Source organism: Opisthocomus hoazin, chromosome 1 (genome assembly GCF_030867145.1).
Source record: "Opisthocomus hoazin isolate bOpiHoa1 chromosome 1, bOpiHoa1.hap1, whole genome shotgun sequence".
NCBI classification, from domain to species: Eukaryota; Metazoa; Chordata; class Aves; order Opisthocomiformes; family Opisthocomidae; genus Opisthocomus; species Opisthocomus hoazin.
In genome coordinates, this window is record NC_134414.1 from 156,046,791 (window position 1) to 156,074,719 (window position 27,929).

Consider the following 27,929-nt stretch of genomic DNA (forward strand, 5'->3'; position numbering starts at 1 on the left):
ACGCCCTCTCTAGCCCCCAGGTAAGTGCTGGGTAACCCGAAGGAGGACAAGCAAGCGCTTCTCACCTACCACAGCGCGAGACAGCGAACGCGCAGCAGCTGCAGAGGACCCGAGGGACGTCACGGCACGACGCAGGGCAGTCTGGACAACCGCTGCGGCGTTCGACCGGCTCCGTCTGCAGCCACGCCTTCGGTTAACTAACTGGTACCCTTCCCAGAAGTGACCTTTTGCTTCATGCGAGGTACTCTCAAAATGCACCAAGAGCGTATGCCCAAAGGGATTCTGCACAATGCAAACTGCCTTCTAAAACACTTGTGTTTAATTGGTATGGACACGGTTGTGGTCACATTCCCTTCAACACTGTCCTTCTGTTAAGAGGAAGGACAAGACACACATCTGAATTACTACACCATGCTTTTCATGAGAGAGGTTCATAATTAACAAAGCAAAACAACTACAACATTTTAAGTTGCTTTCCTGCTTTTCCGCTGCTCAAGGTTACAGACGTGGCAACACGTAGTGTTGTCAAATACGCTGAGAGCTGGTTTGGGGAAGCGCTCTATTTCAAAACGAAATCTGTTCTTTTCATACGGCAATGCACTTCCATTGGCCTTAGTTATAAAGGAGGTCCACAGCAGTACAGGTCTCTCGAGGTCCACGGTGCAGAAATGCTGGCTGCATTGGAGTTACCACTGAAAGAGCCCTCCATCAGCCAGGCTTGCAGAATGGTTAGCAGCAGAATCACAGAATCACAGAATAGTAGGGGTTGGAAGGGACCTCTGTGGGTCATCTAGTCCAACCCTCCTGCCAAAGCAGGGTCACCTACAGCAGGCTGCACAGGACCTTGAAGCAGCCACGCTCACTCCCCTCTCTCTGCCCCTAGCGAAAACATATTTGTGGTGAGCTGTGAAGTAAGTGCCAGGTGGAAACAGAGGTAAAAACATTATAGGGGGAAGATGCCTCTGATGTGGTTTCCCTCCTTGACTATAAGCCTGCAGCTTGTAAATGGGAAACTGATAGCCACCAACTGTCACAGACTCACCTCCTTACCACACACACCGATGTCCCCAGCTATGTCACGGGAATTGCTCTGGACTGACACGCAAGCAAGCGAAGGCGGTGTTTTAGTTAGTACAACTAGTGCCTTTAGCACTCCTGCCTGGCACCATCGGGCTAACCACCGTGTCAGCACTGCTGGAAAGTACCTTGAGGCCTTCTGGTTCCTCTGTGTTGCACTCAGGCTGCTGCTCCTGTCACTTTTTAAACTCTCTGGTCGGCTCCCAGCTTCTTGTCTCGCTAACACAGTACATCCCAACCTGCCTGAGGCAATATCCCACGATGCAGATGAAGTAATTCTAGCATTTTTGCTGCTTCCACGTAGAAATGATTCCCAGCACCAGAAAAGTAGCATAATAACGAAAAACATACGAGGAAATAAAAAATCAAATATGACAAGTAATCCTCACTAGCAAAAAGGTCAAGCTTTTCTTCCAAAAGGATCTTTTTCCTACAACAAATGAATGCTATGTCTTGTTAAAAATCATGGTAATACAAATTCATTCCAGTATAACAAACCTGTGTCGATTTAACTATCGCAAACTGCACTTGCTGATAGAGACAATAAGTAAGACAGAACGAGACAGAGGATACTACTTAGAAGCGAGTGTGGTTTCTACAAAATACTCTGAGGTGTAAATCTTGAGGGCCACGATCTCAGTTTTGCCTATGTCTATACAAAGCAACGGAGGACTCTCCCCTTTGTGCCAGGCAGTGTCCCAGCCATAAGCGTTCTTACCTGACTCCTCACGTGCCTATGGGGCTGATGCAAACGACACCGACAAGCCACCCGTTCACAGGAAGTGAGAACACACATTTCTGCACAGCCCAGCGGAAACACAGGGGGTTTTATACGGTAATTTCCATTTAAATAGGGTCTACAATACATTTATTTATTGGTTTGTATATTTGTGTTTTATAAACCAGGATTTCAGAAAAAATGTAAGGAGAAATTAAAAGCATGTTGAAACCTCACACCCACACCACTTTGTTCAACCTGTGCTTCAGGTCTCAGAGACTTCGTAAGACAACCCCTCAAAAGCAGCCATCAAATTCAAAACCCTACAGACATCTAGCACTGACCCCAGCTGACACACGTTGCAGTGTTACGGCAAACCTGTTGCTCTACAGGCAGGACCCTGCAGTTTTCTGATAGCAAAAGGTGCTTGTTGCTAACCACTGCACTGTCTTTGGTTTGCTGTGTGGCGGCTGAGATGGAAAACCAGCACCCTTTGCACTTGCTTTCAGCTCTCGCAATGTGCTCTTCCACCCCGCTGAAGTGCAAGGACCTGAACCCACATTTAGGAACTTTCCAGAGGTAACAAATAGGTCCCACTGGGCAGTTTTCTGTATTTATTTTGTCTTTCTTTACAGAGAAAGGCAACGGGCAAGAGAGTTCAAATAGAGCTCAGAGAAGCCAAAAAGGAAACCACAGGTTTTATTTTTCTCTTCAGAGCTTGTGTTTAGTGAGGCCTCATCCCTCAGCATGAGAGCTATTGTGCTGTGCTTTTCTAGGGTTTTTAAATACCTCAGGTCACCCAGAGAGATTCTGTGAACTCAAATAATCCTGATGTTAACAGAAAGATGCAGATAAACACTCTTTAGTTCTTCTCTTCCAACTTTCTCAGACCTCAAGCAAGATACCTGGAGATAAAATGCTCCAGTTTCAGAGGCAAAGGTTGTCTCTGACAACAGGTTTTGGGAAACAAGTCAGATTGTTTATCCTCCAGTGGTAGTTATTCTCTCTTTGGTTCACAGTGCATAAGGGACAAAATTCTTTTCTAATCTCTCTTTCTGTTTACCCCTCTCCCTCCAGCTTCCTAATTCCACCCAAAGAGAAAGGTCACTGAGGCAAGACTGACAACTCAGTGCACTTCTGCGAGCTCCTCTGCATCTCTCTGCTCAAAAGCAGTTTTTGTTCTTCTTTTACTTCCTCGGTCACAACCCTGCTCTTGAAGGCCCTAAAAGTTAAACAGGAGCATCCTGGAGGCACTTTAGCTTATGTTGCCTGTAACAGACCCCAAAGGGTTAACGTTTCAGTTTGTGCTTTGTAACTGGGTTAGGCTATGCCGGCAACAGAAAGTTTGAGTGGTGTAAGCCCCGTCTTCCAACTGTGGTGAAACACCCACTGACTTCAACAGCACAGGAATATCATCACTCCTTTCCCCAGTTCTGGGGGACTGCTTCTTTCCTGAGAGATTACTGGCTTGTAATTAGTCCAGGTTATGGCACTGGTGAGATGCAGAAGTGGCTCTACTGGACTGGAGAACCCAAGTCTAATAATTAACCTGAGGAATAACTTCTGATCCTTTAAATGGGGGGTATCTTACAACAAATTTCAGATACACAATCTGCTATTAAAATACCTGTAACAGCTTTATCCCAGAAATGGAGGTTCTTCTTTCCTTCAATGAGGGAATGCATAGAGAACGTATAAGATGTTCCTCCCCCCACCCCCCTTTAAATATTTGGTGTCTTAGATGCAAGGAAATTGAGGCATCTGGCTCTCTGGGCAAACTGTGAGGTGTGTGTCACGCTGGTGATCCCTTCCATCCCTATTCATACGCTCTGCCGTGTCACTGTATGCCAGAGGACGGGTGTGGGTGCTGTACCGCACGCTAGGATATCGAATGCAGAGCTGGTAGGCATACCTCCAGCAAACAGTTTGCTGTGGACAGGACGAAAGATGTGATGCGAAGAAAGAAAATCAGTCACCCAAACAGTGAAGTAAGGGGTTCATCTTCATTTCAGGACCTTTTGCTAAGGAGGTCTTTGGCAAGGACTGTTTTATTCTCCTTGCCAGAGCGCAGCCAGCTGAGCAAGCAAGGAATGTGTGCAACTTGCAGCAGGTCAGTAACTTCACAGAGCTCAATGAAACCGCTCACACGCTGAAGCCAACGAAGCCAACCCACGCTCAGATAAAACGTGTGCTTACTGAGCTCTGCTGAATCAGCACCCACCTCCTGAATAAAGTCCAAGGATTCCTGCAGCTTCCATTTCCTCTAAAAAGCCACTTCCCCTCCATAAGGAAAGTGTCTTCTCTCGACAAACTGACAGAGTTCTCCTAACCATGAGCAATACCAGATGCACCTGGCATTAGTTACCAAATCTCTGCCACGTTAATCCAGTCTAACAGGACAGACCGGTGCATGTCAGCATGGGCCTTGTCAACCTGTGACCTTCAGCTGACATTACACAGCTACTGTCTTGAAGAACGCGACCTACTCCTTAATTGCATAACACAGCTGCCCAAGGCTGTCAAGGACAGAAATGAGGAAACTTAGCATGAGGTTCAGCACTTTGTCCAGGGTCCACATCACTAGACTCACCTAGCAATGGGAATCTTGAGTTTGGGGAAAAGCCTTTGCTCTGAAATCCAATTACTGACTAACACTGCTTAGCATGCGAATAGCTCATTCCCGGATCCTCTTCTGACGTGTTCCTGTAATTTCCATTAGATTTTAAACCACAAGTTTGCCAGAGCTATTGCCGAGAACGGACTTTCACCATTCCCACCATACAACTGTAGGTAACATATGCAGAAAAAAACACCCAGGGGCAAACTCCCTCTGTTATTGATTTCCATCAACAGCTTTACAATGAGCATGGATTTGGCCTTTTACCCTAAACAGGTATCCACCCTGTTAACAGCTCTGGTTGTTGAAGAAAGCAGATTTGCAAAGAAACTGTTTCTTGTAGCACTGATGCTGGCAAATGACTCCACATCACCTCCTATGAACTTTCTAAATCAGGATGTTACTCAGTTCCCAGCTCACCACTGAATTCATTCGAAGCTGGATCCTGCCCATAGCCAACACCGATTCTCTAAAGCAGAAGCCATAAAAAGCTAGCAGATCTGTTAGCAACAATATTTCTGAAGCCTGGTTTACAATGGACGGTTTACCTTGCATCTAAGAAGGGACGAAGCCTGACAGACAACCTTCCCGTGATTAAGTTTTTCACAATGGTACTCTCTCATGTGAAGTCTCTGGTGTCTATTAACACAGCTGGGTTTCACACACAGACACAGAACTAATTCATATGGTGATAAAGACCAAAGAAACATTTTAAGTGTGAGAAACTTTCATTTGCTGTAAATCTCTTTGTTTATAAAAAAAATAAAAAATACCAGCCAGGGAAATCTCAACTTCCTCACTGCCTAAGAATCCACTGCTGGCTCTCTCCCTCTCTTCTGCCTCATCCCCCTTCTCCTCAACACAAGTTCATGCTTTTCTTTAATTAAGCAAAAAAAATCTTGAATGTTGCCTTTTGCTTGGAATTCCTCTTTCTGTTTCTCCTCACTACTACTAAAAGAAAAAAAACCCACCCTAACACGGAAGGCAAATACCAGTATCTGGTCTTTATGCTTTTGTATCAAGAGCTTTGATAGAATTTGGTTCCAGTGACCGAATATGACCATGATTCAACCCTAAATTGCACATTCACTTTGTTGCCTCCTCGAGGTGTGAAACTTCATACTCAGAACTGCTAATGCAGCAACACGCAGCACTTAATGGAAGTCACATTATTACCACATACACTGGTCTGCTTGCAAAACTTCGTATTTCAAGACCCACTGTTTCAAAATGAGTCTTTACTCTCACACATTCTGGATCTTAAGGCATGCAATCTGAACCTCTGCTGTCTCTACTTTTAGATATTAAGACCACATTTAATTGCACAGAAGCTCTGGCATACTGGGTGAGAAGTTTTCAACAAATAAGCAAAATCAGAGACTGCTTAAGAAGACTTCAGCAATACAGTACACGAGGAGAGATAAAGAAAACAGCCTGAGAAAAGGAACCAATTTACCTGGAGTATTAACAGCATCTGAATAATAGAAGGCGGAACTCTGGCTCTGGAACGTGATAATGCATCTTCCAATTTAATGTTGAGGGTAATTATATTCCTAAAGTGCAGAAGAGCCAGCTGCCGAACCGAGGGCTCCTTCCCCTTCGAAACAAAAACAAAGCAAGAGGGATTGTAAGCAGTGTGAAAATGAGTTTCAAAATCCTCTGCCAAAATTCCTTCCTCCACTTCTGAGGGATTAGAAGAATGGTAAACCTGAATGAAAAGTGATGGAAACATAACCAAGGTCACAGAGCAGCCTTCAGGTCTGCACAGTGAATTTGGTTTGGCAGTAATCAATGCTGCAGGCGACGACAGTCTGACTGTGTATGAAGACCACGAGGAGCAGGGGTGGTGCCTGAGGGACCATACCAGAACACTGGATGTATATGAATATTTTGTACTTCAACAGTAATGAAATCTATCATATGTTAAAAAAAAAAAGCAAGGTTGAAAATGGGTGGAATTCCATTATTTCTCAAGATTTTGAGTACTGGCAGGGTACTCTCTTCAAATTATGACAGGAATCCTGACTCAGCCCACCTGTGGATCCTCCTTTTCCCTACAGTTTGGGAGACTTCAGTATTAAGCAGGAGCAGAGCTGAAGTTTCATATTACGTTTTCCAAGACATTTCTTTGCAGTTCAAGAACAGCTTCTCATTGAAGAAAATCTCATCCAACACTAGCTCTGCCTGCAGACATTCACACTGCTGCCTTATGAGTTGTAAAACTGTTCCTGTTTCTGACAGCAGAGTTTGTTCCTTAGGTATATATGGCTGTACATGCACATTCTTGCCTGCCGTTATGCGTGCTGCCAGCCAAATATTAATGCTTCTGGAAGGTCTGGTATTCAGCTGGTACTGACCTATCTTAGTTTGGAATAAAGAAGCCTAGCCTGACCCAACCCCACCCATTACTTTTCACTTTGTTAATTATTTATGCTGAAGTAAAGAAGGCCCCAAATCTGCTTCAATTGCTAGTGAACAGAATTACAAGGGCACTATATAAGCACCAGCTGGGCTTTTGAAAGTAACCTCAGAACACCAGGCACCTAGATCCATATGAAATTACATGGGACTTGGGGCTCTTACCCCCTCTAGGTTCCTTTGAAAATTCAAGCAATTATTTCCACTTGAAAGGTGAGGAGTCTTGTTTTGCTAAATTATTTTCAAAGGCCTCAGGAACACAACAGTGAAAAGGGGTATTTGGCGCAATTTTCAAAAACATCTGAGTGAGTTCTAACAGTCAAGTGCTTTGGAAAACCAGGTTGAGAGCCTACCTGTATCTCTAGGTGCCCAAATGCCTTCAATTTACATTGTGTGGCACTTTGAAAAATCTCCCATCGTGTTCTAATAGGTTTTTAATACAATCTTATTTGCATCATTTTAAAGTTTCTACTGGAAAGACACAAGTCAATGGGTGAACTAGCCCTGCATGTTTTTCGGGGTCTTCCCTTTCAGAATCAAACTCTGTATAAAGTTTTCCACTGAGTTCAGAATTCATTCCTGTAATTATCTGCAGATGCAAATTGCAATATCGTTAACATTTGGACAATCATTTTAGGCATAAAGTCCACTTGGAAAACTGGCAGAAGGTTTCCAAAGTTTCCCCAAATACGTTTAGGCACCAAACTCCCACTAAAACCGGTAGGCATCTAGGAGCAACTCTAGAAGGTCACTTACACCTATCTGGTACAGATTTCCTTGGGACTTCAGTGATAAACAACACTCTGTGGCCATCACTAAGGTAGAAAATTGAGCCTCCACCCCAATCAGATCAAGTATCTATTGTGGATTTAAAATTACTGGAGTCAAATTCTATGCTTACATAAACTGGTCTAACTCCACTGACTACTGCTGTTCCTTTATACTAGCACAGAATTTGACCTCAGAAATACTCTTCCTTTTCACACATGGAGACACTTCAAAAACAAATTCACATTGCAAAGAAGGAAACGCATATACTGAAGTCAACACAGCTCCATTTATTTCACTGTGTGCATACTTCGGTTTGTTGTTCATAACCTTTTTTGAGTTTAAGTTGACATAAGGACTAACCATCCTGCCTGCACTCCACTCCTGTTTTCAGTTCCCCTTCATCTTTCTCACCCAACCACTTCAAACCCCTGTTTGCATAAGTAACTTATTTGCATGACCTGACTATACAGAAGAGCTGCACTGGGAGGTTGGCCCAGGGAGAGAGAGTTAAGGATTGCATCAATCTGTTGATGAACCAGTAAAGTTGCTTCTTCCAGTTTTTCCAGATTCTATAGCAACAGAGTAATTTTTCACCTGCACAGGATAGAAAATAGCCTGAAGCATGGGCAGGACATCACTGAAGAAAAAATCCCAGGTTTCAGCTAAGGTATCCAGTAGTTTCTGCCCTGCAAAAACACAAAACAAACTAGTTACCATTTAGGTTGTAATCAGCTAACTACAAAGACTAAAACACGCAGGAAACAATATGGATCTGCTATTACAAACAAAGATGAATCAGGTAACAGCTACTATTAGCAGCACGGAATCACTACTCCTTTCACTGCATTGGATCATTCAGCATTTGTGTCCTTTCAGATGACACATCTGATGTTCTTAGAAAACTCAGAGACCTTGAGGTTAAAGCTTACTCAGAAAAAACCCGTGAAGAACAAAGAATAACAGCTCAGATGATTACCTCCTCCTCTTCTTGCAGTAATACCTACTGGACAAGGCTGCAGAGGAGAGCAGTAGGAGGAGGACACATCAGGTTAAACATGGAAACATTCCTGCAGTGAAATTTCCCCCATGGTGTTCCCCTCTACCCTCTAAGCCATAAGCCAGCAGAGCAAACTGTGCGCAGAAAGCGCTCCCCGGACCGATCCTTTAGCTTCCCTGTATCTCCACTTACACAGAAAATCTCCCCCAAGATCAACAGAAAACAGCACGGTGTTGTGGCTCTACTTTCTACTGTAACTCTCAAAGGATGCAGTCAAAACCTGCTACGACGCGAGTTCCCCGTGGTCCTCGAAGTGAGGCCACCTCCCTCTCTACTCCCTCCCCAGCTGCAGCCACCTGGAAGCCTCCACAGTGGAGATTGGAGAAGCTCTGGCCAGGTCCTACAACCAAGCCGGACACGGAGTTCCTCACAGGACATTCTGTAGAACAGAAGCATATGCAGGAGCCGAGACCTACAGGAGAGGAGGTCTGGCTCGACAGCTGAATGCTGGCTTCAAAGCCCTGTTGCCCTGAATGGCCTGTGTGACCTTGGGCAGGCTCTTCAGCATCCCTGTGCCCCCACCCCAACTGTGAAATGAGGGCAATGCCACGGCACCTTCACCAGCAAGCAGTATGGAGATAAAATTGTCAACGAGCATGAGGCATTCGGGCAAGACAACGTGACTAGCAGGAAGGCAATTCCACAGCAATCAGTCAGTGTTACCACTGGTGTCGGAATCAGATACTGCTCTTAATTTTGGTATTACAGCCTTACTTAGGGCCTCAGCTAGGGAACATACTGCACACCCATCACAACGTGTGAAAGCATCTACACCCCAAGGTACCCAAGTGCCAATCTTTATTATGGGATACTTGATCTCCCTGCATTGTTAAGCACATGACAAATAGCACCAGCTCTGGCCCATCTGCAACTCCTGAATTATTCCTGGGTTGACAATTTTTAATATTTTCAGTGACAAAAGTAGATCACCATGCTACACTGCAGCTGCTGGCTCACGAACCACACCAAGGTCTTCGTTTCTGCATCACCAGGCAGAAGTTCTCTCCGTCCTGCACACTCATGCACAAGACTAAAAAGGTTGTTCTCCATTTCAATTTTTCAAAAATCATCTTGCATTAGTTCTAGTGAAATACAGCAGGGAACCAGGTCCGAAATTTCCTAGCAGCTGTAGCAGTAATAATAAATACCAGTGTATTATAATCTCCATAGCTAGTGCCTGAAACATGAAGGTGTTTCAAAGATATAAACCCAACCATGAAGGAGAAGCCCAACCACTCTCTGCCTCGAGGGCAGAGTTCTAAAAAGAGGTCAATATGCCAGCTGCCCACAAATTGAGGTTAAGTGGAAACGAAGCCCTTACAAACTTGGCTCCAGATGTGGGTGCTAAACATTTGTCCTTTTCAAATTCTGCTGCTAGAATTGCATGAAGCCGAATTCCCGTGTTGAGATCAACATGACTGTCGCACACTCCTTTCATCTCGTGGGCAGCTTGGTTTGTGGAGTGATGGATTTCTGAACTGCAGCTCAGAAAGCTGCAGAGTTAACCGCCTTTGCCAGGCAAGCCTTTTACTGGGGGCTGTGGGAGAATTCCAGCGGTTTGCTGATGATGAACATCTTTCACACGGCGCAATGTGACTTTTGTGTCCCTTCCAGAATATGTTTGCTTTAGTGTCAACGATCCCTACGCGTTTACAGTAAGCATTAGTTGGATACAAGGAAGCTGGGTAACTCTAAATGCTCATTTAAATGAAGCACGATATAGTCACAGAATCACAGAACGGTCGGGGTTGGCAGGGCCCTCTGTGGGTCACCCAGCCCAGCCCCCTGCCCAAGCAGGGTCACCCAGAGCAGGGGGCACAGCACCGCGGCCAGGCGGGGCTGGAATATCTCCAGAGAAGGAGACTCCACAGCCTCCCTGGGCAGCCTGGGCCAGGGCTCCGGCACCCTCAGAGGGAAGAAGTTCTTCCTCATGTTCAGAGGAATAGTCAATTTTGTATGACATAAAAATGCACATTGTACTTTTCACAGTGCTTCTAAAAGTTCATGGAAACTTCTGAAAGAAATTTAAGAATAAAAAAATCACTGTTTCATTGTTTCAAAACAAGACCTGAAATTTCCAAAACTTCTTGCAGAACAAAATCCCTCCAAAGTTTGCTCCGAATATTCTTTGTTCCCTTTTGAAAGCTTCCACACCGACTGGACAGGGAGACCCAAACCATCGGATAACCCGGTATGTGAAGCTGCCTTCACTGCTGCTACGGACCCGGGAAGGGAGCTCTGCTCAGAATGGGAGCTCCCAAGATTTCTGTGCTCCCAACTTTGTGTGAAGTGTTTTGGGAGCCATGGGCTACTGACCACGGGATGGACTCTGGGGTGCCTCTGCCTCTGCTGCCAGGAAACCCACATTCCAGCCTTGGAAACTCAAATCCATCGGCAGCTCCCCAGGCAAGCTAACAGAAAGCTGTCTGTCAGAAAGACCTCTGCCTCTGAATGAAATCTCTGAACTACAGCTACTTTCCCAGAATGTGCCAGTTTCAGTGAGCTGACATTTCCAAGGACAGACTTGGAAAACACATGAGCAATTCAACCCTCACCTTCCCAGCATTTCTGACTGCATTTTAAGAGGAAACCACAAATCGATACACCAAATTCAAAACCAAAATAAACTTAACAGCGTGCTGAAGTTTTGTATTTACTAAACATGTTCTTATATTTGAAAACCACTTAGTGGACTTAAATTTCAATTTTTCGTCTCAGCTTTGATCTCAAACCAGTGACAGTATTTTTGATTTTCAAGCTAGCAAAGCCAGAAGAAAAAGGGGTTGCACTTTGGTAGGTCTCTGCATGTAATTTGCTGATCTGATCTTAAAACACAACTTCCTTTGTGATTTACAAAGCAGCCGTGAAGGCCTCCAGATCCTTACGGCTCCCTTTGTGCTCTCCAAGCTGCGACTTCAGTGTGGTGGGTTGACCCTGGGTGAATGCCAGGGTCCCACAAAAGCCGCTCTGTCACTCCCCTCCGCAACGGGACAGGGGAGAGAAAATATGTAACAAAAGTCTTCTGGGTGGAGATAAGGACAGGGAGGGATCACTTGCCAATCACCATCACGGGCAAAGCAGACTCAACCTGGTGAAAAATTGATTTATTACCAACCACATCAGAGTAGGATAATGAGAAATAAAACCAAATCTTACAAAGACCTTCCCCCCACCCCTCCCTTCTTCTCAGGCTTAACTTCACTCCCGTTTCTCTCCCTCCTCCCCCGAGTGGTGCAGGGGGACAGGGAATGGGGGTTGTGGTCAGTTCATCACACGCTGCCTCTGCCGCTCCTTCCTCCTCAGGGGGAGGACTCCTCACCCTCTGCCCCTGCTCCAGCGTGAGGTCCCTCTCATGGGAGACAGTTCTCCACAAACTTCTCCTCTGTGAGTCCTTCCCCACGGGCTGCAGCTCTTCACAAACTGCCCCAGCGTGGGTCCCTCCCACGGGGTGCAGCCCTTCAGGAACAGGCTGCTCCAGCGTGGGTCCCCACAGGGTCACAAGCCCTGCCAGCAGACCTGCTCCAGCGTGGGCTCCTCTCTCCACGGGTCCGCAGGTCCTGCCAGGAGCCTGCTCCAGTACAGGGCTCTCCACAGGGTCACAGCCTCCTCTGGGCATCCACCTGCTCTGGTGTGTGGTCTTCCATGGGCTGCAGGTGGGTATCTGCTCCACCATGGGCCTCCATGGGCTGCAGGGGGACAACCTGCCTCACCATGGTCTTCTCCATGGGCTGCAGGGGAATCTCTGCTCCGGTGCCTGGAGCACCTCCTCCCCCTCCTTGGTGTCTGCTCTTCCGGCTGCAATTGCCATTCCACATTTTTTTCTCCCCTTTTTAAATACATTATCAGAGAGGTGTTACCACCATCGCCGATGGGCTCAGCCTTGGCCAGCAGCAGGTCCGTCCTGGAGCCGGCTGGCATTGGCTCTGTCAGACATGGGGGGAAGCTTCTAGCAGCTTCTCACTGAAGCCATCCCTATAGATTCCTGAACTACCAAAACCTTGCCACGCAAACACAATACATTTATATAAACTGAGGAATTCTGTGTTCAGCTTAGAAGAGTTTGAGTACTTTTTTGGGGTATTTTTTTAATGTGAAATGTGTTGTCTTTTTGCAGTGTTCATGGCTACTGTCTTTTCATCAGAAAAGCCGGGTCCCATAGCACCATCTTAATCTGATCAACTGTACTGTCAGTAGTCAAAGGTCACATTTAGGATTCACAGATAGCTGAAACGAATGGAAATGGTTGTCTCCCGGCTATTGTTTAAACAGTATATTTAGACTAAATGGTATTACGACTGCAACTTTGGGAAAGGAAAGATGGATTTCTTTAAAATTGCCCCAAGACTCCCCAGAGATCTTCAGACTGTTTACATGGGCAATAATTCTGTAAGATATTCTGAAATCATTCCACCCTCAGATGGCATATGCCTACATCTGGGACAAAACAGCACATTTAACAGCACATCTAAATGCCACACAACAGCACAGACCACGAAATGAGGGTGACTGTAAAACAACACATTGGGTAAAGGTTATACTTGATGTTTACTTCCATAGGTGACACTTCCAGAAGCTGCAGACAGACAAATGGAGCTTTGACTGCAAAAAAAGAGACAGTGTCTGACCTCATTTATGTAAGCATGAATCCAGAGTAACTCTTAAAACAACCTATAGCATTATTTTGTGCTTAGCCAGACACTTCAACTAACTGGGATCTTAGTGGTTAGTTCTTCGTTTATTAAGACACCTCAGTCTATTTTTCCACTTCTCCTTAACACTCAGCAAGCTATAAGTGAAGGAGAAGGAACTGCCCGTGCTGGAGGTAATCTTTCCTCTACTCCCTCGCTGCTGCTCTAGGCAATCACCTCTCCTTGATGCAGGCCAGTGGGGACACCAAGGCAAGACACAACAACAGACTGCAGCACTGAACTGATACAAGCTAATCCACAGTCCCAGGAAGATAGTGGAAAGCATCACACTGCCTCCAGGGAGCGTTTGCTAAAACTCCTGTGACAGACATAGATAGCCACGCCAAAATCCAAGTTACCTTCATAAAACCGGATCTTGTCCCTTAGGATCACCATGCCTTTTGTGAGCAGCTGATTCTGCAAATAAAAGATACACTACCTTTATTCAATTCTGTATTTCCCTACAGCCACCATATTTCACAATCTAATCTGTTCATTCTTAACTTTTGACAATAAAGGGGGTCTTTTATTTTAATGATCCATCATCAAAGGACTCCTCCTGTGTCCATCTTGCTTAAGTCATTTGGGCCACTTGTCAAATGATGATAGAATCACCTGTTGCTTTCTGGATACAGCACATATTCTGTGTGGTTCAAAGTGTTTCTCAACCTTCAGATGGCTGGCCTACAAAGTACGTGCTTTATCTCTGAGCAGCAGAAAGAATACTGCTTCAATAGACAGTGCGTACCGCCTGAGAAATGTCTTTCCTATTAACTATACTACAATGAACTTCACTGGTTTACTCAGGAACTTAAATTTTCAATTAAAAAAGAGTATCTGAAGTCTACTGAAAGGCAGCAAAGTCATACAGAAACAGAGTGACTGCACAAATGTATTCCATGGCTTGGGCTTTCACTATCTAACTATATATATATATATATATAAAATCCAAATCTCATTAGTCCATGAACGACAGAACATAAGAGTAGTCAGTGGACATCTCTGAATGGTTTCAAGGGGCTCCAGATCAGCATTTAGAGTGGGTGAAATGGTTTTGCTCAGTAGCATATAATGAAATCTGATTTAAATGAAAGAAAAAATATGCCTACCTGTAGGTACTCAGTGAAAAAGGATCCCAGTTCTGTTTTCAGTAATTGCCTGTATTAAAAAGAATACGAAAAGGATCTGTGTAATCAGCAAATGGCATTAGCTGTGCACTGCATGGAAAAGACGAAGTCACTAATAGCAAAATACTTTCATATGAGCACAGAGCCTGTCAGTAACGCCTAACTAAAAGCAGAGCACAGGAAGTCAACAACACCAAGACGCTCACCCAGCATGTGTGTGTTGAAAAGTCTCTGCTGTGCTTTTAGATGGCTCAGTTGCACGAATACATACGAAAGGAAATCGAGATTTGATGAAAAGAGGATACTTTCCATCCTACATCTAACCCTTTTAAAAACCCTCAAGTTTTTTTCCTGCTGTGCCAGGACTTCACTGGCGCCCGGCACTGCAGATATGGGAGAGCTCCTGGTGCTCTCTGCCCACCCGCGGGCCTGAGCCAAAAACCGAGCACGTGACTTGGCTGACCTGTTCAGAGCCAAACCACCCCTGTCCTGCCTAAGGCTGAAAAAAAGGGCTGTGACTACATGTTTAGAGAGAAACTTGAAGCAGGATGATATTCTGTGGGTTTTGTTGTAGGTGTGAAACTTCACCGGTTTGCATTGAAAGGGTCACAGGCTTCCACTCAGGAGACCCACAACAGCTGAAGTTTCATATGGTTTCAGTGAAAAAGCAGGTAGGAATTTAAGAGTTTAGCTCTGCCTCTCATGATCCCTCTACACTAAAACCTACACAGCAATCTCAGAAAGCAAACCAAACTCACATGCAAAAGAATTCCCACAACCAACCCTTGAATTCAGAAAACTGAATTCAACCCAATCTGCAAGCCCAGCATTTGTATCCAGATAAAATTCACTACATTGCTAAAAATCTGTATGTCATTTAATGCTAGATATACCTCTCAGCACTCAGGTCGCTATTTAGATGCGTAAATGAGAGCTCAGACCTTAAAAAATGTAGCCCCAGCTGGGCTTCCTGAACATTTGCAAATCTGGCCTGGAGCTCTTTTGAAAACCTGTCTCTGTGTGCTCACCTCAGGTCCCATGAAGAAATGAGGTCAAATTCAACTTAAAATCTAAACACCCGCTTCGGCTGGAGTAGTCATGTAAATTGCACATTGGGTAGTATGTTATCTTCTACCCCTTTGGGTTATGTCTTTAACTAACAAGTAACTAACTGAATTACTAAACTAGAAAACAAATACACGTCTGTTTAAAAAGTCCAGCATATCCCTGCGCTCTGCAGGAGATGGGTCTGATGTTTTTAACACCACAAGCTTCAGCACAGCCTCTTGAGATCTTCTGAAAGTGCAGGGAAATGAGGAGCACGTGAATCTTTAAGAGGACAAAATACAGTATCTTATTGATCCTTAAGCACATGTTCACACTGACCACACAGCACCCTGTGGAAACACTCTAGGCACAAACGATATAGAAAAGAAACAAAAGGAAGGTGGTTTTCAGATGCTCCTAAGCATCAAAATCCTTTTCTGCTAGAAACCCCATTAATTCAGACGAACTAACTATGGACAAAAATTTTCAAAGCCACCTCAGTCTTCAGCCATAGGTTGAGCCCCCTTGGCAGGCTGTTGCAACATATGGGAGTGGACAACCCTTGCAGTGCCCTGAGACTCCATCCTCAGCAGCACCCACTGACCAGCCCTTGGCAGGGGCTAAAACCTACCTCCGCCACAGACTGCTGAAGCTTTAAAGCCTTGAGAGTACGTCGACGAGTACAAGGATGCCATAGCCAAATGGCGCCATGCTCAAAGTGCGAATTTACTGCCAAAGTGGTGTGATTTTTTTCTGGATTGCAAGCAATGGCACTAAAGGTTTTTCCTTCCTTTGAACTTGGATAGATAAACCATTTTTAGGTTAAAACAACAACAAAGTTGCAGTTCTGAATTCTCCTATGATAGAGACAATTTATTCCCAGATATCTCTTTGTGCCACTGTTTCAAAAAAATGTCAGTACTTTACGCTGACAGGTTTTGCTTCATTTTCTGCTCTCTCCTCAAACTAGCAGCTCTTTGAAATGTAATCCTGGATACCTCATACCCTTGAACAGATAATTTGCAAACACCTTCTCTTTTCATATTTAGGTTCTACTGATAATTCCTGGCATTTAGGACAGGAAATACAAAATGATGTTCTAATTAACCAATAACTAGTCCTCCTCTGATAAAACAAAATCCTAGCACATTTCCCTTTCTCAGCTGTGAATGAACTAAACACCCAGCTTGTAGTTAATTATACGGACTGGACTGTATCACCAAGCAGCACTATGGCTACATCAGCATCTCTGTTTACAGGGTGGAAGAACTGACAGAAAAATGAATGCATCTTGCTCTTTGAATCCCTAATAATACAGATATTTCATGCTGCTTAATTAATTTATTGTGAAATAGCGAGGCCCTCGGGCCACATCAGAACATTGGTGTTTGATGTTCTCTGTACCCATATTCATTTAACAGAGATCCACGATGAAACTGGATCCCAGACCTTGCTTGCAATTTTTTTCATCCTTGCTTACTCTCCTTCAACAAAAATCAGTCAGGTTGTCACCTGTCAGATCCTGGATAATTCAGATTACTGAATAACCTGATCTAGATATGTGGACATCATGGTGGAATCTATGTAAAAATCTGATTAAACCAAAAAGAGACCCCTGGTCAGCTATCAGACCTCATTTCAAGTGCATCAGATTTTGAAGCCAGTCGTTTCACACTCTTACAAAGCTTGTACATCATTCGTATCAGGTCTTCTTTGCCTGTTTAATGACTTCATAAATTAAGATGATAGTATAAATTCACATAAAGTGTGCCAAAATAGCTCCTGACTTCTTTGTCTCTTCCTGCTGCCACCTGTTTGGTTCATTTTGAACTTCACCCCTGCAACATTACTCAGAATGGAAAATTTAACACTGTACAACATCTGTTAAATAAAGTTAAATGAAGCAGCTGGAAACAAGTGACTTTACTGGATTTGAACTCTTGCTACAGAGGAAATGCCACTAAAATGCGCTTTGTTTGCATCAAACCAGTATCCTGAAACTCAGAGAAGAGTCAGCTATAAATATGTATTCGCTTATACATGACATCCTGCTTCCACTGTATTTCCCTTTCCTTCTTTTTCTTTCTTGATTTACAAGTGGTGCAAATAAACACTTTGAACTGACATATGGTGCATGAAATGAAAAAGGAAAAAACACTATATGATTACTTATATCACACGCATACATCAAGAGAAATACTAAACAGTAAGTATATGCATATAGATTTTTATTACCTGGCTTCGAATCAATCCCCTATTAAATCACCTAGTAAGGCTCAGAAGTAGTAATGTACAGGACATACACTGGTGATGCTCCCAGTTACTGGAGTATTTCTCACCACCTTGCTGTACTTCACTAGCTTCAGCAGAGTTATTCAGGAGTTAAAGCAATACAGTATCACAGAATGCTTTAGGTGGGAAGGAACCTTTAGATGTCACCTAGCCCAGCCCCCCTGCAGTGAGCAGGGACATCTTTAACTACACCAGGTTGCTCAGAGCCCCGTCCAGCCTGGCCTTGAATGTGTCCAAGGATGGGGCCTCCACTGCCTCTCTCAGCAATCCGTTCCACTGTTTCACCACCTTCACTGTAAAAAATTTCTTCCTCACATCCAGCCTAAATCTACCCTCCCTTAGTTTAAAGCCATTACTCCTTGTCCTGTCACTACAAGCCCTGATAAAAAGTCTCTCTCCATCTTTCTCATAAGACCCCTCCAGGCACTGGCAGGCCACAATAAGGTCTCCCCACAGCCTTCTCTCCTCCAGGCTGAACAGCCCCAGCTCTCTCAGCCTGTCCTCACAGCAGAGGTGTTCCAGCCCTTGGATCGTTTTTGTGGCCTCCTCTGGACCTGCTCCAACAGGTCCATGTTCTTCCTGTGCTGGGGGCTCCAGAGCTGGATGCAGTACAGGAAAGAGACTGAAATCACACACTGGTTTTATTGGTAGTAAGGCTTCTGAGCACTACGTAACTCCATATTTAGGGCCACTTTCTAGTGCCAGAAGAATGCAAGAATGGTGTCAAAAGGCATCGGTGTAAACGAGTGGCAGCTTTTATAAGCCAAACCTAGAAGAAAAGTAAATGGCACTGTACTGATTTGTACACACATATGTTTTCTTAAATAATCAGTGCATACGTAATCAGAGTTCAAAGCCTCAAGCCGCGTGTCTGGAGAAGGAAATTACATGTATTTGTTTGCACGTATGTGACACACAGTAGGCGAATATACGTGACATTCCTGAGTCAAAACGATGGTGTGCACACATTGTGGGCACAACCTAACTGTTCAAATATTTACACTTGGTCTGTGAGTCAATTTGGATATTCAAGGTTTAATTATGCAAAGTATCCCAGAATCTGCTCTAATTAAAGTGGTAAAACAAAAGAACTTCATTTACCGTCCTGTAACTGTTGAAAAAAGTCACTGATACTGGCCATTCATCTGAATGCTTCCACACTCAAATTCTGCCCAGTGGACATAATGGCTATTTGTTTCTTTTTATTTATATACTTGTGGGGAAAAATGCATCTAAAAGTACTGTAAGACAAACATACACTTGTTCAGTTTCTGAGGTCATGTTTATGAATCAGATATTTTTGCATTCAGTAATAACATTACCCCAAAGAAAGTTATTTTTAATTAAATAACAATAGTAGTAAGCCAGATATTTTTGGTGTGTGTCAAATCAGTAATTTCTTCGTTGGGTTTTGAGCTGAATTTAGGTGAGGCAAAAGGGCTTTGGTTATAAATAGTCAGGGGGCCCTAAAACGTGACTGACTGTGGTTGGCAGTAAAATGAAGCACACAGCAGGGGTGGAGTAGGCTCTGGAAAGAGGCCGTGGCTGGACATGTGAACAGGCATGTTTAAAAAATACCACTACCATGCTCTCCTCTAGACACAGATCTTTTGGCTGTTGTCTCCTCCTTGCCTATTTGTAGTTTTCTCATCTTAGCTTTTTTCTATGCATGAAGCAAGCAGGACGCACACCAGAAGCTTCACAAAACCAAACTCAGAGCTGTCAGAGACGATGGACAGCTTTTGGCTATAAGAAGGCTGTTCCGGCCACGTCAGAGGCAAGAGGGAACAACCACAAAGCAGCAGTAGATAAGAACCAGCCTTGAAAGCCACGCTGCATCTCGCCAAACACTCGCTCGTCCCAGGTGAGTTACGCTGCTGATGCCTCATTTGTGATCGCAGCTTTCTAGCTCGGTCTAGATTTCATAATATTTTGTCCATCAGCTCAGGTACGAGTCAACAAGCATTGCTGTCCCTGAAGCAGAGCAAAACTGAGCGATGTGCTGAGATAATAACAAAGCAGTGTTATCCTTACCCTGACAAAAAGAAATTGCCCTATCATGCAGCAGCAAAGCCCATCATAAAATGGAAAAAAACACCCAGTCTATCTGTAGTCAGCTTGCCTGTTTGGCTGCCTGGGATGCTGCAATAAATTCAACACAACTATATTACCAAGCATCACCATGGTGCAGGGTTTATACCCAGGTAAATGAAAGCAAAATCTGGGCACAATTCACTAAACATCTATCTATCTATCTATCTATCTATCTATCTATCTATCTATCTATCTATCTATCTATCTATCTATCTATCTTCTACTTGTTGGTTCATACAAGATCATATTTGTCTCTGTCACACCAGCAGGTAATTTTTCCTCTTCCGTCCCTAGCCAGCAGATGAGCATACTGAGGCAAATGCACTGGGCCAGGAAATCTCAGCCCAGAAATACCATTTTCTGTCATTCAGATAAAGCTGAAGAATCCTAACTGCACTTGCAGTAATAACGATCAACCATTATTCCAATAACTAACTCAAAATGATTGATGGATCATCCTAACTGACAGCCATCCTAGAAAAGCTATTCTTTGCATGTCATTTTCTCTGCAGAGAAGTAAGAAATAACTGGGGAATAAGCTGCTTCTCCTTTCAAAAAGACAGAGAGAGAGGGAAAAAGAGAGCTCACAGGCCAAATGTCCTTTCCCTGGACTATTCTGAAGATATTCCCACAATAAAAGCAACCAGAGTGGGCCAGCTATCCCAGACTGGGAACCAGACAGGGACACATAATTCCAGAATATCTGGATATTCTCTGGATTTTGTCAGACTCCAGTGCCTGGACAGAGTGCGAATAAGCAGTAAGGGAAAGGGAATTACTGAGGCTTTTATCTGAAGACAGCCAGAGAAGGTAATAAACTGTCTGTCTTCTGTTAGAGTAGCTTCTTTTCCACCATTTATTCTTCAAAACGTTGGGACAAATTTCTAAAAGGAAATCCGCTGCCTTGCCCTTGTCAGTGAGAGGGGCTTCAGCAGGTAATAATAAGTGCTACAAAAAGTAGTAAAAAGTGCTGTAAATCCACATATCAGCTTATCTCTTGGTAAACTTTTCTTTGCTGCCATAACTTAAATGACTCGAATGGTAGGATTTTCACTCCCTCTTTTTTTTTTTTTTTTTGTTTGTTTGTTTAGGAAAAAAGTTCCCACTATCCATCTCACTGGTCTATATTTAGTCTGTTGCAAACAGTATCATCACAGCATGAGAAAGAAAAAGGAACCTTAAGCCGTTTCACTCAGGCCATTGTGCTGACAAGACGGCTTTATAACATCTACAGCATATTCAGCCTGTGCAGAAGGAGCAGCTAGATGCGAGGCTCCACCAGCCAGGACATCTTTCCTTGCCATGTCACACCAAGCGCTTGGAGGCTTTCCATCCTCCACAGATGCAAGGGAAGCACCTCAGAGCTAGGCCTGGCACCTATGGAAAGGGCAGCATCACTGCAGTGGTATCGGGCTGCATTACTGAAGGGTACCAGGTTTTCTCTTCCTTAGTTTCAACCCAATACGTCAAGGCAGACTCTGAAATAATCCATCCTCCTCATGGCTAAACATCTCCTCTGCAGGAGGAACCCAGCTCTTGCTACGCAGCGAGCAACAGCTATTCACTGAGGCCAAACTGACTGTACTGGTTGGAACTACCACAGGGGAAAAAAAGAAAAACCATAATACTGCTGTAGAAGCTTTCCAGTGCGAATGCTAGCGAACAGTACTGTGCACGGTGGCTAATAACACCTTGCATAGAGCCAAGTCTCTTACCTGACTCCTTCATTGAGGTTGTAAAGTTCATGGTCCGGGAGACCCTTACGCTGGAACACCGCTATTACTCCATTGTGGATACTGAAAGAGGACATTAGGAGTCATCAGCACCCGATCACATTTTAGAAGAGTAGCATTTCCACAGTAAGCCTAATACCTCTGCCTAGACACTGCAGGACCTTCAAGTCACAGATGACTTCTGGTACCCCATCCCAGATGCCTTAAAAGTAATTACTGCCTAGAAAATACATGACGTCTTTGAAAATCAGGTCTTCTTGATTTGTTCCAACTCAGTAACTTCACTAGCTGCACACCCGAAATCAGCAATTTCAGAAAACTTAGGCTTATACATTTTAGGTACTTCAAGCATATTAAGTATAACCTTTAATATATTCATATATTAAGTATGTTTGAAGTATTTTTAAGTATATTTTTTCTCTATGGTGCACCACAGAGACAATTAACAGCTTCACTAGGAGATCAGCAATGACATTCTCAGCATCGTTGGCCTATGTTTGTCTGAGCTATGGTTACTTGATTTCTTTATCAACAAGTCAGCGTTTATCCAGGCTGGACACTATATCTGAAGTCTAACCCACAAATATAGCATCCTTTACTAGAACAGAATCTCAAGAATGGTTAGTTCTTTAAACAAAAATAAAAGAAACACTGGACAATTATGAATTATAAGTCTATTTAACCAGTCTCTCAGTGATTTTCAAAAATGAAACAACAGAAAAGGCGTAACTGGTTACAAAGACTGTTTCCTATTACCACTTACTCACTTCCCAAAGATTTACACTCCAGCTAAAGGAAAACCAAGGCTGCACATAAAGAACAACAGTCTAGAGCTCCTACGGTGGAAAGCGAAAGAGGTAGCAATGTGCTAGACACAGACAAACCATTTGTCCTACAAAAATGCTCCCCTTTCATTTCAATGCCATTTGTAACTGTTCTGCAAGCAGATGTTGCTTAGAGGCGGTGACTTTCTGCTGCAATCAGATGCAAACCAAGACAGGACTGAGACCACAAAACTCTCTAGCTCAACAGAAAGTCACATACTCAACGCCATTCATCCCTGGGCGTACGGCCATCAGCCCCGTAAATTCTACGATGCTGAATGGCAAAAACCAGTCAGGTACTGCAGGTACCTGGCAATCCACGTTCTTAGCAGGGATGCTTACTGGTCCCATGAACTTAACAAGACCTCAAAGGGTCACAGACTTTCCACCTGAAAGGGTTACTGAAATGAGTATGTGCTTCAAGAGGAAGCCCTGACATGTTTCTGAAATACACCTGACACAATTAGCGTGATGACACATCAGCCTAAATCACTCAGCTTAGGTTTGAGGACAAAGATAAAGAAGTGGCAGTGAAAGGTGAGATCAAAACTGTTCCAGCATTAGTAGAAGGGAGTAGAATCACAGAATGGTAGGGGTTGGAAGGGACTTCTGGGGATCATCTAGTCCAAACTCCCTGCTGAAGTAGGCTGCACAGGACCTGGTCCAGGCGGGTCTTGAATATCTCCAGAGAAAGAGAATCCATAACCTCTCTAGGCAACCTGTTCCAGGGCTCCGTCACCCTCAGAGTGAAGACGACCAGATTTGCCCATCCTGGAGGTACCAGGATTTCGGGTTGCCCTGTATTGTGGAGAAGAGCTAAAGGTGATATCTGTTCTTAAGGTCACCAGTGGCAGAAAGCCTGATACCTGCTGCTAGCCAAGCTTGGTCAGCTCAGGGCCAGATCCAGCCACGTAGAGCTGCTCCCGCTGCAAGGGGATGCCACCGCAGGCGCTACGCCAGGCGGCAGGGAAGCATGCGTGGGGACCTCAGGTGCCCGCGTTGAACCTCCCCAGGACCCTGGTAAGACAACCCCCTTCAGTGCTTGCTGGGAGCAAAGGACTGGGCTGGAAGGTAAAACCGCCGCTCTCCACTGAGATTCGGAATGCAGGCGCACAACAACACCGAACAGCAAAGACATGCACTGCTAGGAAAGCTCAGCCACATTCATCGGTGGAGAAAGGAAATTACAAGTGGCAGGTGAAGGATATGACCTGCTGTGGAGAAATGCACAAGCAGATCAAAACAGCAATCATTATCTTCTCTCTTTTCCTTCTTTGAGGCTGTTTCCAAGGCATTAAGCACATCCCCCCACCACACTGGTCCTTTTTTCTCCCCTACACCCACGTGCACAGACACACATTCATGATATAACCCAGCTTATTTTGGCTGGCTTCAACAGACACACTCAATTTACGATTATTTGAAAATTGGCAGCTAAATGTCTCTGGTATACAGTGAAGCGACTCGGATATTTTAATATTATGAGTAATACGTGAAGTACGATTAACGGAGTGAATAAAACAAGCAGTCTTTACACGCTCTTCTGATTCGGAAATGAACTTTGCAGTATTCCCTGCCACCCTTCTGCAGAGAAGAATGACTAAATATTTGTCCTAGAAGCCTGCACGCTCTCTCCTTCTTTCTGGAACAGCTTTCTACACGAGGGGGAGGTTTTCTCTTTCCAGCTTACCAGGTCCATTATTATTCCTCAAAGAAATAAGAGAGAACACACTTTTTTAACAAGAACTTAGGGGAAAAGGTTGTGAGCATTTAAGTTATTGCCCGTGCAGTAGAGCTGCACTTACATAAAACATTCTAGCGGTGATCTTTTCACCTGCTTGGGATCTTCCTTGCAGTGAGGGACAACTGCCTTGTCTGGAAAACAAATCTTGTACTGCTGCGTTGAGCAGCTGCCTTTCCTTCCTATCACAGACAGCAGCGCTTGCCCGCACGGGGCAGGCATGCAGGCCCAGGCAGCAGGCAGCACGGGAACGACACCGCGATCTGGCCCTCCACACTTACTCAAGAGGCAACAAAGAGGAGTCATGGAATCATCGGGTGGTTTGGGTTGGAAGGGACCTAAAAGATCATGTAGTTCCAACCCCCCTGCCATGGGCAGGGACACCTTCCACCAGACCAGGTTGCTCAAACCCCCGTCCAGCCTGGCCTTGAGCACTGCCAGGGACGGGGCAGCCACAGTTTCTCTGGGCAACCTCTTCCTGTGCCTCACCACCATCAGAGTAAAGAACTTCTTTCTTGTATCTAATCTAAACCTACCCTCTTTCAGCTTGAAGCCATTACCCCTGTCCTACTGCTACAGGACCTTGTAAAAAGTCCCTCTCCAGCTTTCTTGTAGGCGCCCTTCAAGGTACTGGCAGGCTGCTGTAAGGTCTCCCTGGAGCCTTCTCTTCTCCAGGCTGAACAGCCCCAGCTCTCTCAGCCTGTCCTCACAGGAGAGCTGTTCCAGCCCTCGGATCATTTTTGTCACCCTCCTCTGGACCCGCTCCACGAGGTCCATGTCTTCCCTGCGCACCAGAGCAGAGTGGAGGGGCAGAATCGCCTCCCTCGACCTGCTGGCCCCACTTCTCTTGATGCAGCCCTGGATACAGTTGGCCTTCTGGGCTGGGAGTGCACACTACCGGGTTATGCTGAGTTCCTCATCAATCAACACCCCCAAGTCCTTCTCCTCAGGGCTGCTCTCTATCCATTCTCTGCCCAGCCTGTATTTGTGCTTGGGATTGCCCCAACCCCCGTGCATGACCTTGCACTTGGCGTTCTTTAACTTCATGATGTTCACACAGGCCACGTCTCAAGCCCGTCAAGGTCCCTCTGGATGGCATCCCTTCCCTCCAGCGTGTTGACTGCACCACACAGCTTGGCGTCATCGGCAAACTTGCTCAGGGTGCACTCAATCCTGCTGTCCGTGTCACCAGAGCAAGAAGTTGGATGCTTGCTCACAGCACTCCCAGCCAGCCTAACAGCGTGAGTGCCAAGATGGGGAAGGTGGGGTTTATTACTCTGATTTTTGCATAATAGAAAGCCACTGCCTAAGGAGCTCGATACCACCAAAACACACATTTGCTTTGCGTCGCTGTTTGTCCACCCAGACACCACTGCCTTTGGTGGGTATGAGGCTGGCTCCCCCCAGCACTGAAGCACCACCCCTGTTCTTTCATTGATGTTTTTAGGAAGCCAATAAGCAAACACAATTGTGATTAAAACACTGATTTCTGCCAGGTCACAACAACTTTGCCCACAGAGATGAGGAACAACTGCAAAGTTGGGTTTGCAAATCTCTGTCTGAATCCCGACACCCTGTTTGCTTTGACTGTCGCCACGGCCCTCCCAGCTCGGTGTTTCCTGGCAAAGCAGGCAGAGCAGGCCATGTTTTCATCCGTGCACAGCACACAGGGAGTTTTGGTTCCCTAAAGCAGTCACTACTTTCACATGCAAACAGCATGGATGAAAGTATCACGGCGTTTTTTATTCAGTGTTTGCAAATGCTCCAGGTGAAGTCCATGAGCAAAAACAGTGCTGTGTGAATTATCACACCCTACGAGTACCAGGTAGTTACAGGCAACATTTTCATTTTCAAAAATAACTACGTGACTTACAGCTTATTTCCTCTGGACAGTTACAGGAATAGCTAATTAACAATAATTAACCTGATCTACTTGCACCAAAACCTCCTTGAAGATACCCTTGCTCCAGAATAAAACCTCATTTTCCTGAATTAGCTTAATCCAACTGAGAAGAGCCCATTTTCAGCACAGCTTCAGTCCAGCTGCAGTTCTACAGGCTTTCCATGAAGCTTTCAAAATAAACCTGCAGCTGCTGGTCCACTTATGTTTCTCAAATTTCTACCCAAGGTAAAGCCATCTGCAACGAGGGATAGGCTGCAGTTACGCAGTGCATCACACAAGTGGAAATAAGATGGTCTGCACAACTCTGTCTTCCAAGAGTTTTGGAGGCATTAGTTCACTAACCTCACCAACTACAAACACTGCTCTCACACATGAAGAAGTCGAGAGAGATAGGTGAAGTGACCTTCCCAACCTGGTACCAAGAGTTAATATCTCTGCAGAGAGTAGGGCTAAGGAGATTCTGGCTTCCATTACATCTGCATTCAAGCAAGTATAAATACGTCTGGAGGGCTACGGAGAGCAGCAATTCTCCACCACCACCACTGTCTATTACCGTAGTCAAGGCTGGCACATGCTCCACGGTGCAGTGGTGGCCTGACCAGGTGGGAAGTCCCCTTCACCCCCCTATTCCTCCTCCCTACCCCACAGCTCGGCTCTGCGCACACACCGCCAAATGCTCCAAAGAGGGCTCCAAATAAAGGGTCAGGAAAAAGAAGGTGATCCTCAGACAGGCAGAAATATTTCAAAGTATTTCTAAATACACACTAAATACTGGAAGAAAGAAAATTCCCGAGTAGAAGTAATAAATATGCTGGTCTGGAATGTTTGCTCCACTAGAAAAGACTCCCTGTGATCTGAAAAAACATTCCTTTTTAATTAGAAGATGAAATATGGTTCCCATGATTGTAAAAATTACTTTACAGCAAGTTATTGTGCTTATTACAACCCTGTAAAAATCAGCCCAAACCATAAAACTCTTTCCGATTCCGTATGTTTCCGCGGATTTACTGCTGATCTCGCTAACGTCACAGGCTTATCATCTGTTTTCTTCGCCTTTTCTTTCGCTGTCTCCTACTCCTTCACGTTTCTCTGCATTTTCCCCATTTTCTTACACCAAAGAGGATCCAAGTGCCTTTGACTGGAGGTTTTCTCACAGCACAACTCAGACAGTATCACCTCCTGATTGGGCAGTCTGTGCTAGCTCAGTCAGAATGAAAACCTCGCGATGGATTTTATTTGCCCTGAGAGGGGCCCCCCTGCCTTGCAAGCTCAAGATTAAAAAGCCCTGGGTTTCTCAGTCCAATTGGTTTAGTCAGCATTCAGTCCTCATTTTTTGCCTGAGGCAGAAAAGGGAGGGAGAAAAAGAATTGAAGACAATGCTGGTGAAAACATCTAAGCTATTTTAATCCAATGCAAATTCTGTGAGCTGTAATGAAACTACATCGTTCCACTATGCCGCTGTTGGTTGCTAGTTAACGCGCACTGCCGGTGCGCTGCTGTACAGATATTTTGGGGTTCATGGGAAAGCAAGCTCAAAAAAGCCGTGATACAAAGCCTGATCTGCATAGTAGCAGACAGCAGCTTGGCACAGATATCCCTTTGATCTAACAGTGTTGAGAAGTTTGACAGCATTTTAGTTTGGAGGTGAAGGAAAGTTATCAGGAAGAGACCTTCCTTGCTAGCATCGAGTGCTACGTGCCCCTTGCACACTGAACCCTGCGATAAAGCTCCTGCACTTTGCTGTCCCTTCGCGTCAGAAAGCAGCAGGCGTAAACAGTCTGAGGGCTGAGACCGGTCTGAGCGGAGGTGGTGGAGGGGATGT

At 44.8% G+C, this 27,929-nt stretch overlaps 1 protein-coding gene across 17 annotated transcripts in view; it reads right to left on the reverse strand.

Moving 5' to 3' along the window:
* Window positions 1-27,929, reverse strand: part of PRR5 (proline rich 5) — an 88,352-nt gene that overhangs the window by 18,837 nt on the left and 41,586 nt on the right. For 16 of the 17 annotated variants that reach the window (XM_075443042.1, XM_075443026.1, XM_075443009.1 and 13 more), the window contains 5 exons: window positions 21,622-21,702; window positions 14,456-14,504; window positions 13,706-13,763; window positions 8,196-8,287; window positions 5,869-6,009 (listed from right to left, as the gene is read on the reverse strand). In XM_075443042.1, the coding sequence (XP_075299157.1) occupies window positions 5,869-6,009; window positions 8,196-8,287; window positions 13,706-13,763; window positions 14,456-14,504; window positions 21,622-21,702 (421 nt within the window). The remainder of the gene's footprint in view (window positions 1-5,868; window positions 6,010-8,195; window positions 8,288-13,705; window positions 13,764-14,455; window positions 14,505-21,621; window positions 21,703-27,929) is intronic. The other variant, XM_075443057.1, reaches the window with a different exon arrangement.